At 36.9% G+C, this 22,290-nt stretch overlaps 1 protein-coding gene across 1 annotated transcript in view; it reads left to right on the top strand.

The window, feature by feature from the left end:
* Positions 1 to 17,440, top strand: part of cobl (cordon-bleu WH2 repeat protein) — a 112,056-nt gene extending 94,616 nt beyond the window's left edge. The window contains 8 exon segments of the mRNA XM_042740501.1: positions 6,889 to 6,981; positions 6,984 to 7,112; positions 7,115 to 7,154; positions 10,458 to 10,576; positions 11,918 to 13,713; positions 13,812 to 13,931; positions 14,661 to 14,927; positions 16,267 to 17,440. Coding sequence (XP_042596435.1) covers positions 6,889 to 6,981; positions 6,984 to 7,112; positions 7,115 to 7,154; positions 10,458 to 10,576; positions 11,918 to 13,713; positions 13,812 to 13,931; positions 14,661 to 14,927; positions 16,267 to 16,350 — 2,648 coding nt within the window. The 3' untranslated portion in view covers positions 16,351 to 17,440.
* The last annotated feature ends 4,850 nt before the right edge of the window (positions 17,441 to 22,290 follow it).

Genomic DNA, 22,290 nt, shown 5'->3' with positions numbered 1-22,290 from the left:
CAGCCTATCTTAGGTATTTTCCTTTAAAGAGCACAGTCTTCAGAAGAGCCACAGATTTTTATTTGGATGAATATCATGGCTTTGACTGGGCCATTTCAGGACATTGACCTTTATGTTCTTCAGTCCCTCCATTGATAATTTAAACTTTTGTTTGGGATGATAGTCCTAGAGGTGAACTTCTACAAAGTCATTCTTCTATTCACGTCATTCTTCAAATTTCTATTCAAAGTCATTCTTCAACACATCCTCTCGCTGATGACGAAAGCAAGCTACAATATAATGCGGTCACTGCCATACTTTACTGTTTGCTGTGTGGCCAGTGATCAACTATATGTCCTCTTCTTCCTGTTTGCACATAGACTATTGAGCATTTACTCTTATGCAACACAGGAGCTCAATGCTTAAGGAAACAGCATGTTTTAGTTTTTATTTTTCTTAGGAATATTAAGGGGAATTACAGTTTTGATTCTGCATAGTTTTCTGAGGAACTGCAGGAAATGTAATTTGAATATTGTAAAAGCAGTACTGGAAAGAGGTCCTGGTTTAATGTCTTTGTTTTTAGCCCAAAACTAACCCACAGTTTATTTATTCATTGAAGTGTTTGGTTATTAGCCCAGTATTATAATTAGGTGGGTTAGTCAAGCGGGTGCAAAAACATTCAGGAAGTTTTTCCTTGAGTGGAGCTGAATGTTCTTGGACTAAAAAATGCTGTATCTTAGAAACAGACTGGCAATATGTAACAGAATAAGAGTGTGCAACTTCTAAAGAGCCACATATATAAAGATTCTTTCCTGTAACCAATCATACTCACTGTATTATGACAATACACAGGTGTTAACCATCACTTGCCAGACATAACAAAGAGGAAGCCCATTGCATGAGATGTCCCAGGTGTCCTCCACCTCTTTCCCTTCTATTAAAGGGTTAGTTCACCCAAAAATGAAAAGTAGACTGTGATTTACTCACCCTTAAAGCATCCTAGATGTATATGACTTTCTTCTTTCAGACGAATCCAGTCGGAGTTATATTAAAAATTGTCCTGGCTATTCCAAGCTGTATCATTGCAGTCAGCGGGTTTTGCAGTTGAACACTCCACAAGTCATCAAATAAAGCTCACGTATCCATAATAAAACGTGTCTCACACGGCTGGGCTGGGGGGTGAGGGGGGATTGGGGGGGATTTGTTTGTAAGAAAAATATCCATATTTCAAATCTTTAACACTTTTCTCTTACTTCTGTTATCTGCCATAAGCGATTGCTTGAATGCGGAAGCCATATGCGGTGTGTGTGTGAGGATTACTTCACTGAGATATGCTAGTCTTGCTGGTTTTTTTTATGACAGCATAGGAAGCAAAGTTTTCTTGCTTTAGCAAAGGAAAACCAGTCTCCTCTTGGCTTATATCGAAATCCTCCAACATTTTTCTTTGCAAATTTGCAGTTTGTACTTCTAATTCGTGATCAGCATTTTGTTTTGTTCTCTCTCTGCGTTCGTCAGTAATCAAGCAACACCAACGTGCTACATCATCCACTGTATGACACATATATCACTTCCACGTATGACAGATGGCGGAAGTGATAGAAAGTGTTTCTGTTTGAAATATGGATATTTTTCTTACAAAAACACATGGATTCACTACAGGATGCCTTTATTCTCCCCCCAGAGCCATGTGCTGCACGTTTTATTATGGATGCGCACTTTATTTGATGACTTGCGGACTGTTCAACTGCAACATCCACTGACTGCAATGATAGAGCTTGGAATAGCCATATAATAAATTTTAAATACATTACCTTTAAATCTAATATTGAATTAACACACTAGTTAAAATTAACATCAAGTACTTTACATGTGCTTTAGTATGTTAGTCAGCACATTAAAGTGTCTTTCTTTACAACACAACACAAGATTATAAAACATGGGTTAATTGTACATTAAAGTAAAACGTTTAATTGGCATTATAACAAAGCATGCTTTATAAAGTGCTGGATCTGTTTAGTGAAAGTGAAAGTCGTGACATTTGTCAAGTATGGTAACCCATACTCGGAATTGGTGCTCTGCATTTAACCCATCCAAGTGCACACACACAGCAGTGAGAAGTGAACGCACCGTGAACACACACCTGGAGCAGTGGGCAGCTATATTGTGGTTACTACTTTGCCAATCATTGCAATTTTTGGAGTAATGATTATCAGAATGATAATTTAGCTGATTCACTCCTACATATAAATGTGGTTGTCACTCCTAAACCATGTACGTGTTCTACGTGTGTATGTTCCTTTTTTTCTCGTATATGTATGTGTTTATGTATGGGAGTGGATTATGCACACATTTGAGGTTTGACTATTATCATTTTATAAAAGAAATACATCTCCCATGGCTTAATGTTACAGTGGTTTTAAAACAACTACACTAAATATTGCATTATAATCGAGCAATATTTGTTTTTCCCTCTCTCTTTTTCTTCTGCAGTCTATTGCTGTGCACCTGTCTCCCTGCGCTCTGGACGCCGGTGAACTGACGTCCATCCTTTTCCTCCTTTTATTCACCTTCCTCTGCCTGATGGGTTTCTATTCACTTGCTTCTGTCTTCCACACTGTTCTCGTTCCTCCCGCTTAGTTTCCTAAAGCTTAAAGCAAGCCATTTCTATGTAAATATACACTGTTTTCTATTGCATTTGATTAGCTTGAGAAGTCAGATGAAGGAATGGAACCGTACAGCATGGTCAGAGTTATGTAGGTATCAGTCCTGGAGCACTGCTCTTTATTTACATTTGTTTAAGGAGCTTAAACTGATGTTCGGAAATGGTTTGAGGGATATTACAGCATGTGATGTTATGTTCACAAGTTAATGAAAGTTTCCAAACCTCATGCGCACAGGTTGTGTTTTAGGCTTTTGCATGCTGGTTTCTCCAGAAAGGAAAAGTATGTGCTGTTTTGTTTAAGACATTACATAAACCACCATGTTTATAATTGTATTCATAGGTAGGAAAACCACAGATTTCTGAAGGGAAACAAGAACACAATCAAGAAAAAATGTCTTTGTTTACACTCAGCTTTTAATTAGCATGAATTAAGTGTTAAATGCTGTTTTAATTAATGTATTTGCCCCCAAGAGCAATCTAAAACTTTTTCAGATTTTGTGCATTTTATGTTTGTTTTTAAGGGTCTGTGTGACTTATTCTTATTAAATGATTTGAGATGTGTTTGCCCTTCTAAGTTGTTGATGTTGTTGTTGTTGTTTTTAATTCAGATTACAGTTAGTGTCTCTTGTGATTTCAGCTTTGAGGTGATTACACTTGCAGTAGAGGTTGTTATCCCATTTCAGACAGGATTATTTAGGAGGTTTATAGCATTACATAGTGCATGCTATGCATCATCTGTGAAGATTAATAGGGAGCTGCCTTAACTCAACAATAAGTGAAGTAATTCCATGTACAGTAAAGAAACTATGGATAGATATATCTCCAGGGGTATGATAAATGACATACTGGTTAATGAAATTACACTTCTCCTTTTTTTTCAGCTCATTTATTTATTTAAAATGCTGAATTTGGGTATGTCATTTATATGTGTGTGTGTGTATTTATATATATATATATATATATATATATATATATATATATATAATCTTTTGTCTTTTGTATATATATATCAAATAGTTATTTTATTGCACGTTAACACAATATTATCATGAAAGTCCGTTGCTCACTGGCTCTGAATACACATACAGACAAACCATGGGTCACAGGAGGGGTGGGATGTTGATCAGCACTGGCTTGGGATAGGTGTCATCACGCATCTCAACCAATGAGAGCATTTGGGGTGGGCCTTAGACTGCAGCAGCACAGTGCTTACATGAAGCACTCACGACTTCATAAGCGGGAAAGAGGAAGTTTTGTTAACTTTGTGTTTTATTATTTTGAGTCATTTGGGATGGGGTAAAACACACGACCCTCTTACAATATATTGCTTTACAGATCTATCACTTTTGGAGCTCAGAAATGCTCACGCAATCATGCTGCACATATCAGAAGTTCTGCGCTCCGACAATACATGCGTATCACACCAGAGCCCAACTGAGCCACGCTCTTGCCCACATCTTCCAATCAAGCCAGGGAGGGCTAAATGAACCGCGGCATGGAGCGATCACACTAGTCAAACGAACTGGGCTTTGGGGGTCAGACGCGCTCGGGCACGGTTTAGATTGCCTAGTGTGATACACCCTTATCCCGCACACACGAGTCTCTACAAGTCTCTACTCTGCTGAATTGGGTCCCTCAGGTCTCTGCTCAGAAGGAGCCTGTTATAATGTTATGATTGAGGCTCTGGACTCTGAGCATAACTTGTTTTTGTATGGCAAACTATAAAATATTTTCTATAAAAACGTTAATGCCCTGGCAGTGGCAAATAGCTTTGGTTTTATATTTAATTTGATTACATTTAATGTTATTTAATATTTTAACTGCTGCTATGTAAAAAGAATACTGCTGTAAAGAGGCATCTTATTTGTTTGTTATTTAATATAACCGAATGTTATTGCAAAAAAAAAAAAAGTGCACAATACACTACTTTTGAATTCATATTTAATTTTGTGCACAACAATGCGATTAATCGCAGAAGATCATGTGATTAATCACGATTAAAAATTGTAATCATTGCCCAGCACTAATATATATGTACATATATATATATGTACATACATTATATATATATATATATATATATATATATATATATATATATATATATATATATATAAGCCCATGCTAAAATAGGGGGGTGCTGGAGAAAGAGTTAAAATTAATTTAGATATTTTGTGTGTGAGCTTAAAATGTCAGTGTTAGACAACTGTCCTTCATAATAAAGTATCCCTTTTAAAATAGTATAATTCTTGAGTAAATTGTTTTGTATAATGTTTTATTATTATTACTTAAGAGAAAATAAAACATTAAAGAGGTTTTGTTTAAATATTAACATCTGAAAACCCATGGATTACAAATCAATGTTCTTCAACCAAGTTGGTTCATTGGTATGATAGGTATTAATGAATCACAATCAAACAAAAAGTTGTATGAACTTAATGCTCAGTCTGAATATTGGAATTTTTTTTTTTTTTTTTTTTTTTTTTTTTTTTTTTTTTTACTGTGTGGTCGGTGTTAGTTATCTATGGTTTATATTAAGTAACTACTTTTTATTGTGTGCTATTTGTTACCTATGTGTGCTGTTTGATGAATGCATCCAATGTCAGATTGTGCTGGAAATAAACCAAAGATTGAGTTCAGAGGAACACTATTATTGTGCAATGATTTGTCACCTGGAAAGATCTACTTGTGAGGTTTGCCACAAAGTAAGGTGGTTTGTTTCATTTTGCATGTTGGTCTGTTGATGAGATCTTTGCATGGGTGTGTATGTAATCAAGATGTCAACAATATCAGACTTAGTAGTGTGGCTCTGATTTCAGGAAAATGTCTAATTTTTGGATGTGACTGTTTGTTTACTCATGACACAAAATGTCATGTGCCACTAATCGATAGTGTGTGCATGCATGCACATAAACTCTCTCTGTGGTTGTAGCTGGCATATACATGAGCTCTGCTGGGAAAGGGTTGGGAAACAGCTTGTGAGTCACAATAAATCCAGGAACAGGCCTCTCGTCAACTTAACTACCAAACCTGAACACACACACATTCACTCACTACACACCCAGAGTTCATCCCGAGGTTCCTCCAGTAAATCCTCCTTCATCACTTCTGTCTGATTTGAATAACCTGAAAAAGGCAGTTTCATTTATTGTAATAACAGATGATTATGTGAGAGATTTTAGGGTTTAGAGAATGAGAGAGAAAGTCATGATGGAACAGCAGAAAAAGAGAGCAGTTTGAAGAATAGGCACAGGCAGTTTCTCAAGAACAAAGTGAGTTATGTTTGGCTTTAATTCATGACCCTCATTCCATTTGATGTTATTCACCATCTATTTTTTCATATACAAGAAACACAAGAAATAGAGATCAGATTTGTTTAGGCCTAAAAAGAGCAGATAAATGTTGGCTTTGTGTTTGTCTTTCCAAAACTTTTGCTAAGTGGTTCTAAACGGTTTTCCCCTAGATATAGTTTGAGATCCTTCAAGGACATTTTTTCTCTCTCCCTGTGCTCATAAGTGAGGTTTTTAAGAGTCCTTTGCAATCATTGCTTAAAGCCATGGCATACTGTGAAACATCAGCTGTTTTTTCTTAGGCTGTATGAAACAAATTGTTGCCATTACTTGGGTCTCAATCATCCCATTGACAGTTTGTAGGAGCATTTAATTGGCTGATGGTAACACTCCTAGAGATCAAAGAGTTTGCCTTGTAACAAGAGAAATCTTTCACAATCCTTAAAATCTATTTCAGGGCCCCAAAATTGTATAATGAGACCATGTTTTTTTTAGAAGTAACAAATCAAACACTGGACTGGAGCATGATTGCAATAATTTTGATAATCAATAGTGATTGACTGTCTGGAATCTTTTGTGTGTGTCTGTAGCTTTGTTATCTTTTTCCTTTTATCCTTTTCTTTCCACATGCTTGCTTTAACAGAGTGTGCATACAGGCACATATTGCACTAATTCTGTTATTTTGATTCTGGTGAATTGATGAAGCATGTTACGTAATTGACCCAATCTAAAATGCTGACCCATTATAGCAGGGTTCCTCAAATCTGTCCCTGGAGGGCCACTGCTCTGCAGAGTTTACCTCAAACCATGATCAAACTCACCTGCCTGTAAATTTGTAGTATCTCTGAATTGAATAGCTTGCTTAATTCTGCAGGGCAGAGCCCCTCAAGGACTGGATTTTTAGTTATTCTGCATTTTATGACATAAATAACATTGACATTTTATCTCTGTTTTCAGCCTGGCTGCATTCAGCACATGAGTCAGAGAAGATGGCAGAGCAGGAAGTGGAAATGTTGTCTGTTGCCAGGAGTGATAGTTTTGCAGACCAGGGCTTGCAGCATCAGAGGGCATGGCTGAGGAGTCCGTCCCGGTCTCTCCCTCCAAAAGGATGCAATCTGTGTCACCCATGTCTTTAAACACCAGCTCAGCACTGCCTGGTAACCAGTCCAAAGACTCTTCCAGTGAAGCGATGAGGGTTGTGCAACCTGGGGCTCCAGACAAAGGTATGCACATGTACACGTTTACTCTAGCTATAAAACACCACAAAAAACAAAAGTCTCTGGGCAGGCCTGGTCACACTAACATGAATGCTCAACAGAAAAATGTTGTCTGATTTTGAATTTTCACTCATTAGATTGCACTTTGGCCGCTCTAGTATACCAAGTATACCACAAAATTGTGTATCCTACTTCCCTCAATGTCTTAAGGGGTGCGCTGAAAAAATTCCTCCCACAACTGAGGGATGACCATGTATTGGCCAGCATGGACAACACTACAGTAGTTTCTTACATCAGTTACCAGGGTGGGCTGTTTGTGCCGTGTTTTCAGGCAGGCGCAACAGATCCTGCTTTGAGCAAAAATCAAACTGTTCTCCATGAGGGCATTTTACATTCTGGGGCATGAAAACTTGGGAGCAAACATCCTTTCTAGGCAGGTGCTGAGGGAATGATGACCCCACCAACAGGTGGTGGAGTCCATATGGCAGAGGTCATGAAGTGAAGAGTGAGGAGGTAGCGGATGTGAATTTACTTGCCTCTGAGTAGTAAACCAACTGTCCCCTCTGGCTCTATTGGAGCTGGACACCATGGTACAGACATGGCAGAGGCTTTGTTTGTATGTCTTTCCTCCGATAGCTCTGCTTCCGGGAAATCTAGTGAGGACTTGCCAAGACTGAGCCTACCTATTATTAGTGGCTCCATTCTGGCTATCCTGTGTCTGTTTCTCAGATCTAGTGGCTCTCCTGGACAGCACTCTTTGGGAGATTGCTGTCCAGAGAGACTTTTCTGTCACAAGTGTTGGGGTCAATCTGGAAGCCTGCCGGAGATCTGGAAGCATTGAGTCTGGTCCCTGAGAGGAACCAGATTATAGATTCCGGTCTCTAAACTGAGGTTGTTGATATAATTCAGAGTTCCAGAGCTCCGTCCCCAAGGAAACTATATGCCCTAAAATGGAAGATCTTTGAGTCGTGTTGTGAACAGTACTGTTCCTCCAAGAGTCCCTCTCAGCAGGATTATCCCTGCTATACTTCACTACTTGGAAGATGCCAAATGGCTGAGGGCTATCTTACACCTAGTTATGGTGTGAACAGTACAGTACCGGTTCTTTCAAGAGTCCCTCTCAGCAAGGTTATCCCTGCCATGCATAAGGTATATGCGGCCGATATTTCTGCTAACCACGTACCTATTGTTGAAGCTACTGTAGGGAGGCACTCCTTCCAAGGTGCCAAATGGCTGAGGCATATCTTCTTGGGACCTTTCTGTGGTCCTGGAAGTTTTATCAGGCTTTATCTGGTTCTTCTAATAGCTTTGAATTCTCCTAAAAGAGTAGGAGATCTGCAGACCCTGTCAGTAGCCTTCTCTTGCATAGAATTTGCTCCTGGAATGGTCAAAGCTATTTTGCACCCCAGAAGGGACTACATTCCTTAGATGTCTTTTGAGACCAACCAGCCAGTCATCCTGCAACCATTATTTCCTCCGCCTCATGAATCTCCGGAGCAAGAAATGCTCCACAATTTATGCCCAGTCTGTGTCCTAAAGCCCGAGACACACTGCACGGTTTTCGGCTGTCCCAGACAAAAGATGGGCATCGTGAAACAGTCATGGCGATTTCTGTGATTATGGCTCCTGATCAGGGGTCCTATGTCGTACAGTAAGAGAGGTTTAAAGACAGCCGTTATCACAGTCTTGCGACCAAAGATAGCCTACGATAATTTTCTGGCAGTGTCAGAAATTCACCATGATCATCGCACAGTGTGTTTGCAGTTACGACCCACATTTACTGACCAACCAGTAAAAATGCGACATGAAATCAACGCGTCTTGGGGCTAAAACATAAAACTGCCTACCTCAAGCTCTTTTTCCTTCCTCTTTCGCCGCTTCCAGTTTTTTCAGCACACATAAAAACTACAACTGTCAAAGTGTGATTCATTATGTTCTTTTTGTTTACCACTAGCGCATACAAATGATGTTTTATTCTTCTATAGAAACGTGCGTCGTAACCTACAAGTCAACAGATGTCATCATCGTACGATCTACATACATGTTGTACCCAAGTTTATTAGATCCATGTCGCACAGTGTGACCAGCAATGATCTTATAGGATTGCTAAAATCGTGCAGTGTGTAGAATGCTTTAGGATCTACCTACACTGCTGAACTAGGCGTTACCATAGTGTCAATGGCATGACACAACGTTGAGTTCCATTAGAAAGAAAATGTGCAACATGGCATCTCCCCATTTATTACGTGTTCCCAGGGGCAGGGTTTGTGTAAATTTTAGGGTTTGTTATGTCACAAAATCGTAGTCCCTACTCCCTACCAGCTGTTTGTTGTTACAATTTCAGATATTTTACATTTAAACAACATCAGTCCTTTAATATTTACTACACTAATTAAATACTACTCTGATCTACACCACATTGTTTGAACTCCATAAGATCAATATGTTTATTAGACTTTTATTTCTACATTGGACAAGAGTCAAAAACTCTTCCAGGCAGAGTGGAGACAGAGCTGAGGATTTATCACTCTCATTCTCTCTGTTTACCAGCATCAATTCATTCCCACAGTTCAGCCAGTCTCGCGTTTATCCATTTCCTGCCAGCCGGTGTACCTCCAGGGCTGACTGAGGAGTCTGTCTTTTTAAAACTTTGCTTTATGGAGCTGAAAGTGCTGACTGCTATCCAGATGTATGTGTGCAGAGTCTCCGCCAAAGCCTGAAGCCTCACCTCTAGCTCTGTCTCCTCTATAGGACTCTATACTGTCTTTTCATGCTTTTCCTTTTTCCAGGAAGGGCTATTAGTTTTTCCACTCAGTCATTTTTAAAAGCATCATTTTCTAAAGGTGTTAAAATACACATTTTCTAAGCTTGTGTTCTCATAACATCAACTTACCCAATCATTTTGCATTGCCCGGTGCATGCATGCAAAGAGAGTTCCGAGGGCCAGTCCAGAAAAAAAGTTAAACATGACAGGTGGAATCCTTATTGTTGATAAATACAACTCTAAACCTTAAAGACTTTGTGCAGTTCCTCCCCTGATCTAACATTGTAGATCCTGTACTGTAATTTCATACAAACAAAATTTTTATTTGTTATTTTTCTCAATTTGATATTGGACCCTGACTTCAATATTGTATGTGAGACTAATAAACCCAATAATTAGACAACAATGTTATTTCTGTTATTCTTATGGTGTAGTATTACTGTGAGAATAATTATATACTAGGGACAGCTTTACTAAAGTTGGTCACTTTCTTTTACTTGCTTGTTAAATACACAACCAACTGAGATGATTTATTGATTTCTCAGTACTGGAAATATTCAGCGAGGACATCAGTCAATCAAGAGACAAAATGGATATGAAGAAGACCCAGAGATTACTGCTCAGATTCATCTTACCCTGGCCGATCTAGATGCAAATTTGGCAGGTAAATTTTAACCACTTTAGCTGTGCTTTCTCATGAATACTTTAAAGGGTCATGATACCTTTAGTTCTCACCACCAGTGTTGGGCAGTAATGCATTACTTAGTAATGCGTTACTGTAATTTGATTACTTTTTTAGTAACGGAGTAATTAAACGTGTTAAAATTTTCAAAATAGTAATTAGAGTATAGTTACAAGCCGAGGACTCAATATGTTACTGCCGTGTTACATTGCTGACAGAATGCAGTGTTTTATAATCTAGAGATTGTATATCGGATGTAGCACACGCACTGTCAAGTCAAGTGCCAGTGCCACCTGCCCCCTCAAAACCTGATGCAAATGATAAAATGATTCACGGGCCTCCTGTAAAATAGAAATATCTAAACATAAAATATCTAAAACAAATAAATTATTCATCTATTGCACAAAAGCAACATGAACTAATACTAGTTATAATAGTTTCTATTTAGGTGTTTGCAGTGTTGAGCAATGCAGTGCTGAAATTTGCATGCTCACGAATCCTCTCATTATAACACACGAATTGTAGACATTATGAAAGATTAATTACGCATATATTTCTTGTGTTATAACAGAGATTTGTGAGATTGCAATGAACTGAGATGTCTTTTAGAGATTATAAATGCAGTGCTCTTTGCTGGCATTCTGCCATGCCAAACCATGCACACAGCAGCCGCTTGCTTTAGTTCAAAATAACAGTGTTCTGTGAACGTTGATGCTTTAATAACAAATATTTATTGAGAGCATTTATGCTGGGATTTCATAAATTCCACAGAGAAAAAAGTAACTTAACTAGTAATGTAACTAATTACTAATTACTTGTTAAGTAAAGTAATCAGTAATGTGATTACTTTTAAAAGGAGTAATCAGTAATCAGTAATTTGATTACATTTTCAGAGTAACTGGCCCAACACTGCTCACCACAGTTAAAAAATGTTACAAAAGTGGTTAAGGTAACCTGTGGAGCGGAGATAGATGAGTGGAGACTGACAACACAATAGCATCTTCCAATTTAGACAGTTGTATTTTACTCTCATTGAGTAAAAAGTATCAAAGGTTCCCATAAATGCATGTTGCAATTCAAAATTACATGCAAAAAAAAAAAAAAAAAAAAAAAATCAAATACAAAACTCATAAGTTCAAATGAATTTTTGTTTCATGACCCTTTAAAAATCTTGTACCAGTTATTAACGTTTGTAAATTTAAGTAAACATGTTTCCTGGTAAATTAACTATCATACCATGAACAACGTTTGAAGCCCTATGACTAATTTACTCCATAATTGTGTGTGTTTTTTGTTGTTGTTGTTTTGTTTTCTGCATATTAGACATTAATCACTCAGAAGGAACATCTGTGTTTATGGATGATGAAATACCTGTGTCCATTGTTGACATGGACATTCCAGTGACAACCATTGATGAAGTTCTTGATGATGACCGGTGCAGCTCAAGTGAGTGCGAGGCAGCATTGTTACACAGCTCTCAAAACATCACTAGCCAATTGTGTGCACCAAGTGAAGTTATCGAAAATAAAAACAACAATGCCTGTGGGACAGAGAAGAAACAGTCTGTCCCCGAAAGAAGTCCATCCCCAGACATAAAGAAGCAGTCACAAGAGACTACACTCACAGTTATTGAGAAAACCATGAATCCATCTCCAACCAATGAGAAGCCATCACAAGCTACTAAGCTTGTGGAACAGAAGCGGGACAATATGGAACAGAAAGCTGTCTTTAACTCTGAGACTAAGAGTAAAGCTGTAACTGAAGAATTGAAGAGTCAGAAAGACAGTGTTTCACGGAAGTCCCAAAATTCTGTGCGTCCTGCTGTTCAAAGCGTTCAAAAAGTTCCTGATGAGAGACTGACAACGGCACCTATGGTTCAGAAGTTCAGAACAGACACTGCTTATGAGGAAAGGACACCTATCACCAGAGTCCCAACAACTCAGGGTAAGATCACCCAGAGTTCCTTCTCTCGCTTTGGAATGAAAACCTTCACAGTCATCCCTCCCAAACCGACTGTGTCTCAGACCAAGCCTACAGGCTCTCTAGTCATAGGTGCCATTAAGATTGATGAACAGGGCAACATGGTTACTCAGAAACAAATTTCCACTGGCCCAAAGAAAAATGGCAATCCCAGTGTTGAAGCTAGTACAGAAACATCCCCATTGGACAAAGCCAAAGCATTCTGGAGCACTGCAGAGAAGCAAGACCAAACAGCTACGATCAACCAGGGACCTATAATAAACAATAGAGATACTGATGTGTTCAAACCCTCGATTGTGTCTGAAGTCTCTAAACTTTCAGTGGAAACACCTCCTGAAGAAACACACAAAGAGGTCATTATAGTGGAAAGGAAGCCCATATCTGTAGTGGCGAGTAAGCCTTCATTCCCAGAGCCTGCAGAAAAGCCCTCTTTAACAGCTGAAAGGCGAGATTTCTCTTTTCTTATACCCTCCAGAAGAACCTCCAGCCAATACGTAGCTTCTGCCATTGCTAAAAACAATAGCATTCCCAACACTAAAACAGATATCAAGCAGGCGCCATCAGAGTCCACTGTTGGTGTTCAAAAACCTGTAAATCAACAGTTTAATAGTGAGGTTAGACTTACAAACATACAAAAACCTGCTAATGCTTTCAAACCCCCCGAAAATTCAGTGCCTTCTTTTGGACACCCTAAACACCTGCAAAGTTACTTCAGTCATGTTGCAGAAAAGCCAGCAAGTTCTGAGAGAATAAGCAGTGTTGAAAAAGGCACTCTGCATGGGGAAGACAGAACCAAATCTCTGGACTCACATCCCTTAAATATCAAAATCCAGCCCTCTACACATATGTCTGCTCAAATTAAACCCATGGAATCTTCCTCTGAAGAAGCCATATCAATCAATAAGTTCTCAGACACCTCTGCCAGACAGACGCCAACAGACACCACACGTCCACCACTTACAAAGAAGCCAGAGTTACACGATTCTGAGATTCCGTCTGAACCAAACCAGGGTAACTTTTTTGGACCGGTTAAGAAGTTCAAGCCTGTTATTTTTAAGCCTGTACAGAGGGAAACTTCTATCCATAGCTCGCTAATGGAGGCCATACAATCTGGAGAGGGCATTGAACGGCTCAGAAAGGTAAACTGTGAATCACAGCATAAAAGTAAATATATCAGCTTTTTGGAACATCTGAATGTATTTAATCTGTCTAATGTCTTGCTTTTCACATTGTTTAGGTGTCTGACTCATCTATGAAGAGCACAGTTAGAAAGCTGTCTAACAATGATGCAGACAATGAGCATTCAGCGCTTCTTTCAGCATTAAGAGCTCCAAGCAACTCTGCAAGACTGAAGAAGGTATGCTAAATATCACTGACACTCAAGGTGTGGTAGGGTTGAAAAGGGGCAGAAAATTTCCGTAAGCTTTCCAAAAGTTTCAGAAAACTGCAAAACATTTTTTTTAAATCCTGGAAAGTTTCCTAAAATTCTGGAAAGTTTACAGAAATTTACCAGATATTTTCAGTCCCTTTGCAACCTTAAGGTGTGGTCACATTAGTGAAATTTTGTGGGCAAAAAAAGGTCCATTGTCAATAGTGAACCTGATTCTTATGGAAGTAATTTCAGTTGTTGTGGTTGGTGGGGTTTTTTTTGCACAGCAACAGTAAGTGTGAGCAACTAACGATGTGACACTTACTTTTACACTAAGACTTACAGTTACCTTTGTACTGTGAGATTCTGCTGGCAACAAAGGATAGACTGGATGTTAAGTGCAAGCAGGTCTTTTTTATGTAGCACTCTATATTTTTGAACAGTGCCATTATAAAGAAGTAGCTGAGTAGTACTAGTCACTGCTTGAATGCCTCAAGTAAATGGCCACACAAATGTCACTGGCAAATCAACTAACTTCTATTGGTCAGTGCAGCAAATTCACGTCATAGTGCATCAAACTTTAACCAATTGTTTGGGAAAATTGTTAAAAAAGAATGTTGTTTGCTCAGTTTTCAAAAAAAAAAAAAAAAATCATTCACATGCAGCCTGGTTGTGATTAAGTTAACTATAAATGCCACATAATTGTTGTACTTCTAGACCAAATCAGGAGCAGCTAAGGAGTTGGAGCAGCTCAGGAAGCTTGAGGAAGACAGAAATGTCCAGAGAGATGATATCTCACCTCCTCCTACTTCTTCTCCTGCTTTTGTGCCACCCCCACCTCCAGCTTTCGTTCCTCCCCCACCTCCACCTTCAGCTCCAGTCAAGCCCCCTCTAGTGCTGCCTGCTGGAGGAAACCCAGAGGTGGCCCGAGAGGCTCTTCTGGAGGCCATTCGCTCAGGCTCTGGGGCTCAGCGACTGAGGAAGGTAAGAAGCTCATTACAGCTCTTGCTTGTGTCAAATAATCCTTATAGGGGGGAAAAAAAAGAGATTTTAGATAAATTTACTACTACTACTACAAAATAAATTAGAGCTTAATTATATATACAGTACAGACCAAAAGTTTGGAAACATTACTATTTTTAATGTTTTTGAAAGAAGTTTCTTCTGCTCATCAAGCCTGCATTTATTTGATCAAAAATACAGAAAAAACAGTAATATTGTGAAATATTATTACAACTTAAAATAATAGTTTTCTATTTGAATATACTTTAAAAAAATTTTTATTCCTGTGATGCAAAGCTGAATTTTCAGCATCATTACTCCAGGCTAGACTGTGACATGTAACATCCAGTCTATCACATGATCATTTAGAAATCATTCTAATATTCTGATTTATTATGAGTGTTGGAAACAGTGAGTTCTGCTGTCTAATATATTTGATGAATAAAAGGTTAAAAAGAACTGCATTTATTCCCCAAAAAAATAGAAAAAATTCTAATATATCATATAAATCTAATAATATATTTTCTTTACTATCACTTTTTATCAATTTAACACATCCTTGGTGAATAAAAGTATTGATTTTATTTAAAAAAAAGAAAGAAAAAAAAAATTACTTACCCCAAATTACTGACCAGTAGTGTACTTTATTACAAAATATTTATATTTTAAAAACATAGCTTCTTTTTTTTTTTTACGTTTTTTATTCATCAAAGTATCCTAAAAAAGTATCACATGTTCTGAAAAAATATTAAGCAGCAGAACTGTTTCCAACTTTGATAATGAATCATCATATTAGAATGTGCATTTCTAAAGGATCATGTGATAATGATCCTAAAATTCAGCTTTGCATCACAGAAATAAATGATAATTTAAAGTATAATAAATTTAAAAACAATTATTTTAAATTGTAATAATATATCACAATATTACACCTTTTTTTCTGTATCTAGTGCTTTGATCAAATAAATGCCCGCTTGATGAGCAGAAGAAACTTCTTTCAAAAACATTAAAAATAGTAATGTTTCCAAACTTTTGCTCTGTAAAAAAGAGATTTTGTATATATATATATATATACAATATATATTAAATATATATATATATATATATATATATATATATAAATCATTAAGCTTTAATTTCAGAAACACCACAGAAATTAATATATATATATATATATATATATATATTAATTTCTGTGGTGTTTCTGTGACAGCTGGTAATACCAAAGATGGTAACACCAAATACCATCATACAGATTAAATTGCATTTAAAATGTTTATTTCTTGAAAAACATTACAACTTAAGACTTTTATTTACACAGGTCCCTGTCACACAGACAAGACGGCAAGTGAATGGAAGACTTGGAACCATCCAGGCAACATCACCGCTTTCTTATGGACACTAGAAACCTTCACTGGATCACCGTTTGGGTTTACCCATGGCCAAATCTGGTGTTTAAGCATTTGTGCTAATGCTGTTGCAGATAATGCTAACACAATATTCACAGCCTTCTATATTTATAGTGATAAGCTGCTTCACATCAGTGCCAATACTAATTAGCCTAGTTTCAGGCAGTTTATGTCCTACTGACATTCTAATGATGACATTGAAGGTCTGTGTTAATGCTGCTTTGAGTTTTTTTTTTTTTTATATATATATATGCCTGCCTGACTTCTATATCTTTATCAGTATTATACCTGAATATATTATACAGGTATTTGCTGTTGCATCACAGTATAGGTGGTGGGCTGCAATTGAATCCATCTGCCAATCACAGCAGTCTGTTTTTTGATTTTTTTCTTTTTTTAAGGAACACTAAGCGATAAAATGGAAAACACTGAGAGATTTTTATTTAATCGTTATTATTAAAGGTGTTTCTCTCAATGTTTTGTTATTTTCCAAATATATAGATACTTATAATTAGATCACAAACTATTTTCATTAGAAATGTGGACTAGAAAAGTATGTATCGACAATGAACCCTTCTTGACACTCTTTGAAGAATTGTGATACAGATCAGTAGATACAGATGCTGTATATTTGACCAACACTAATGCACTTTCTCTAAGACTAATTATTTTGAAAGCCTTATAGATACTGTATGATTGGACATAATGTAATCAATTCCTTTTTATCAGTCTGCTGAACAACTGTGATCTAGAGTTGTCATGGTAATTCAGCTTTAATTTATTCCATTGGGAAAATCATATACTACTTTAATTAGAATAAATTGTTTAATATATTTACACAAGCTGTAAATGTATTTATGTTGTTGCAATTTAGCATTATAGACTATATGACTGTATGCCTGTACAGTGGTAATCTTATTGGATAAATGACTTGGATATAAGTCAACGGGTGGATATTTTGTAAAAATATACCTGACACTAATATAGCAAGTTTTAAATCTGACACTAAAGTTTTTTTGATTGCAACACAAACTGAATCAAACTTGTAAATCAATAAAAAAAAATATTTTACAGTCTTTCCACTTACATTGCTTGCAAAGTTATTTTGAGATTTGAGTGCATACACTCTAAAAGAAATGGCTGTAGGACTTTTTACAATTTTATAAACATATTAATAATGTTGTCATGCAAGCTGTGCACTTCATGTTATTGTTTAAGTCTGGATGCTATTAGCATTGCTTATATTTTTGCAATGATTGTCAAACTTGTGTTAAACTTTTAAGCTAAAAGTTAAATGAAACATAAGCAAAAAAGCTGCAAACATTCATGCAGAGGATTCAAAATAACACAAATGCAAAATGAATTGTAAAAAGTCTTAAAAATGCCAAAACAAATGTATATTTGTAGCTTGTTTTACAATGTTTTGTTAGGTTTTCATTTCAAACAGCTTGCCAGCATACAGGACAACATTTTAAATCACTAAAACATGATTCTGAAGGTTCATCTCCTTTCAGGAAAAACTGGCTTGTCATGCAAGATTATATACCTCTTGCACCTTGTCTTCATTTATCACTCAACTTGTTCGTCCTGTTCTCCAGCTGTCTCTGACAACGGTTCAGGCATATGTTTGGACAATTGCCATGAAACCGTTGCATTCTGCATATGATGAACAAAAAGGCTTTCCAGGGCTTACTTGCTTGGTAGCTTAAGATTGATTATACAGCCGATAATGGTGAGCAACTTTCCCTTCAGCCTGATTGAAATGATAAGATATACAAAACGGTTAGATGAGGACTGAAATCATAGTGGTTCCCATTATTTATTTATTTATATACTTTTTTTTTTTTTGTGCAATCCACAGACAACACAAGCCAAAAGATGTGGGAACTTACAGTTACAGTATGTCCTCCTGTAACAGCTTGCATGGTTCTGGTCCTATAGCATTCTTGCTAGAAAGGCGAAAACTTCATCTAAAATCAAATAACTTTAAGACAGTCCAGATAGCCAGATATTTTACAGAAAGTTGTAGTTAATTAGCTTTGGTCTGCTTAGGCTTAGGTCTACCTGAGTTGAGGCTGAGGGAACCCAAAACTGTCAGGTTTGGATCAGTCTCTCACGCTCTTGTTAGGGCTTAACAACTTAATACCCACACAGACCTCTATCAAAACCCATACATAAACTAACAGTTATGAGGTTACCGTATACCAAAGGTACAGACTTCTTTACTGACCACATCAGTGAACTCTCTTATGATTTACAAAAACATCCTAGTAAGTCTGTTTCTTGTAACTGGAATTAATTATGGTTTCATAAAATCCAGCAAGCTATTAATAGACCTTTAATTACAGTCAACCCATGACAGACAGTCTCTCCAGTGTTATCATTTGCAGTTTCTCTTAATCCGCATCATAAAAAGTGTTATTCATTATGCAAGGTTTTTTTTTTTTTTTTTTTTTTTTTTTGACTTGTATGCCTGACAAACTGCAATTTAGACCCACTAATTTGTTAGTTTCTAAGTGCATATTTTATATATTTATTTTGGGTGAATGCAAAAGTCCCTTTTCAAAAATATTCCTTGTATCTAAGAGAGGCCTGTTGATATGCACTACCATGCCTCATTCGGCATCATAAACCATCCTCTCTTTCCTATATTAATGTGTTATTACATATTTTGGCTGCGCCCATGTGCTCTGAGGGTTGTGGGCTGGAGGTTGGAGGGAGGCTCCTCCTCACCCTGATGGGGTAATCCCCTCTATGGCGGATGGCAGTAAATTCTTCCCCTCCCACAATCCCTCTGTTGGTCAGAATTCCGGCTCGTTTGTGGCCAATCTGATATGTGTTACGAAACTACAAAATGACTGTTTGCTTCCAAACTGGGGAAGCCGTTACTATAGGAAAACAAACTCTAGAGAAATTAGATCAAAGGTCACAGTGCTATATTTTATATATGAGAGCTGCATCAATACTATAGAATCGTTTTGGTGGATCAGCAGGTATTCGAATATGGCCTTATTTTAGACATTTCAGACACTGACATGTTTGAAAGTATATTTGGTTGAGTAACTAAACTTAAAAGGTCAACATATATGAGTTACAATCTAATAGGACACAGATCAACTCTACTATATCTGCTGTACGGCTAAGCAGTTATTTGTATATAATCTCCTTTTAAAATGAGCTTTCATCTGTTAAAACAGTTGTGTGTTGCCCTAAAGCAGTGTTTCCCAAATGGGGGTTTCATGAGGGAACTGCAGGGGGTTTGTAAGATGATGAAAAGCTTAATAATTATAATTATATTAAATATAAAATAAAAATAACAGTGCTTTTCATTATTATTAGTATCAAATATTCATTTTATATATGTTAGAACAGTTAAGACATACTACTATGTGTACTATTATAATCAACATCAGAGCACCGTAAACATACAAATGTGTTGTTAAATTATTAAAATACTAACTAAAAATCTCAGGGGGTACTTCAACTAAAAATTTTAAAATATGGGTTTAGCTGACAAAAAGTTTGGGAACTCCTGCCCTCAAGAACATCTTGGAAGTAAACAAGGTGGAAGGATTAGATGTGTACTTCCAAAAGGGGGTTTGGACAGCAATGCTATTTTTACTTTCCTAAAAGAACCTTTCTGTTTAGCGTGAAGAACAATCCTCTACAAAGCATCTTTAGTGCAATGGAAAGGTTCTTTATAGAACCCTTGATGCCAACAAAAAGTTTTCATTTTTAAGTGTAGCTCATAGAGAACCAGATATCACATGTTTAAATGCATTTATTAAATATTTCTGACAGAAAACTTATATTTGGTTACACAATATGAAATTTCAGGCTGTCTGTATGGTAGTCTACTCTTAAAACTTAGCATACATACAAAATAAAAATGTATAATTTTACTCTGGCAGGAAATTATGATGTTTGTTGCAATCCCATATTGTGCCTCGTTATATGCCTACTTCTGAATGGCAGTAGCAAGTATCAAATCATAGTACATGACTGTGATGTAAAACAGAGGGACAAGCATGCCCCAATATCCAATTTCATTACAAAATACATGCACTCGTCAACTGATTTTATAGGGTCTTCAAAAAAAAAGCTAATTAGAACCAAACAGCATCTTACACCATGATGCCATAGATTTTTTTTTTTTTTTCACAAAACCACCTTCATCTCCAGCTCCACAGAAAGCAATCATTGTCCTGTGGATTTGAAGAATCCAAAATATAATACACTCATCTGAAGAACATGATTTCCTAAGAATCATCAAATAAACAAAAGTTATGCAGAACTTTTATTTATGAGTGTATAACAATTTCCAACTAAAATCTTGTGACACTGAATGAGTTCTACAGTGTCTTTGTCTTATGTGTATTAGGCTACATATGAATCGCAAATTCAGTGCTATTAGATATTTGATTTAAAGGGTTAGTTCACCCAAAAATAAAATTCTGTCATTAAAGGATTACTCCATCCCAAAATTAAAATTTTGTCAATCACTTACCCCCATGTGGTTCCAAACACGTAAAAGCTTTGTATGTCTTCGGACCACAATTTAAGATATTTTGGATGAAAATCGGGAGGCTTGAGACTGTCCCATAGACTGCCAAATAAATAACAGTGTTAAGGTCCAGGAAAGTATGAAAAGCATCGTCAGAATAGTCCATCTGCCATCAGTGATTCAACCGTAATTTTATGAAACAACGAGAGTAATTTTTGTACTCGAAGAAAACAAAAATAACGACTTTATTCAACAATTCCTCTCCTCTGTGTCTCTCCAAATCAGCGTAGCACCATTTTGGGTTAATTAACCCAAAATGGATTAATAAACCGGATTAATAAACCGTACCCATGAATTTCCAATCGTTGCACTCAGATTTTGTAAACTGTACCTTCGGTTTTTGAATCCGTACCCACAAATTCATAATCTGTGCGCACGCTTTTGAAATCCGTTTCCTCAGATTTGTAAACTGTACTCACGATTCATGCAGCAAGCTCCTAGGTAGCCTACGTGTTAACATACTGTTCTATTGAATATTATTATGTGGAATAGGCCTACAACAAAGTGTCTTAAGTGATTCTCTATCAATTGTAGTATGAGGTGAAATACAAGGATTTAATAAGAAAGATGTGCATCAAAATCTTGTTTAATTTGTGATAATCTTAGCACTTGATTATTATCATATAATAAACCTGGCATTGTGACTGACACTTGTCAGTAATTTGTTCGTCTTTTGTAAGTCATTTTGGATAAAGTCTTCTTATGCATAACCTGTATAATAATATATAATAATAATAATAAAAATAATAGTTATTTTTATTATCATTATTTTAATTTATAGGTTAAATAAATGAGTGCACTTAAGACAGTAAACTTCGTCATAAAATAATTCATGAATGCTTTATTTTTAAATAACCTTTTACAGTTTTGGAAATGTGTTTGTGTACTATTCTTTCTTAACGTGAAGAATTATTTTGGTGATTTTATTATACTAAGCCCCCCCCCCCCCCCCCTTGCTCCCTGAAGGAGGGAACGGAGACGTCACGTCGGTGACTGACTAATTGGGATATCGCTTCGATAGACCAATCTACTTTGAGTGTAAACTAAACGAGCCAATGCACATTGAATTATTGCATCCAGCTGCCGCTGATCACAGCGTGAGTATAATAAGGCAGCAGGTGCAATGCATACCAGGTTTTCGCTGAGGAGCCGAGCCGGAGATCCGGCGGCTCAGCGGTGGTACAGCAACTGTTGCGATGGGACGTGACGTCTTCATTCCCTCCTTCAGGGAATGAGGGTTACCATATGTAACCGAGACGTTCCCTTTCAGTCGGTCACTCTCGACTTCACGTAAGTGACCGACTAATTGGGATCCCTACAAAAGGGCCATGGGTGCTGCCCCTTCCAGTGTTTTATTCGGTCAGACTGGACT

Source organism: Cyprinus carpio, chromosome B16 (assembly GCF_018340385.1).
Source record: "Cyprinus carpio isolate SPL01 chromosome B16, ASM1834038v1, whole genome shotgun sequence".
Taxonomy (NCBI): domain Eukaryota; kingdom Metazoa; phylum Chordata; class Actinopteri; order Cypriniformes; family Cyprinidae; genus Cyprinus; species Cyprinus carpio.
Note: the sequence above shows the minus strand (reverse complement) of the source record. Positions and strands in the feature narration are given on the sequence as shown.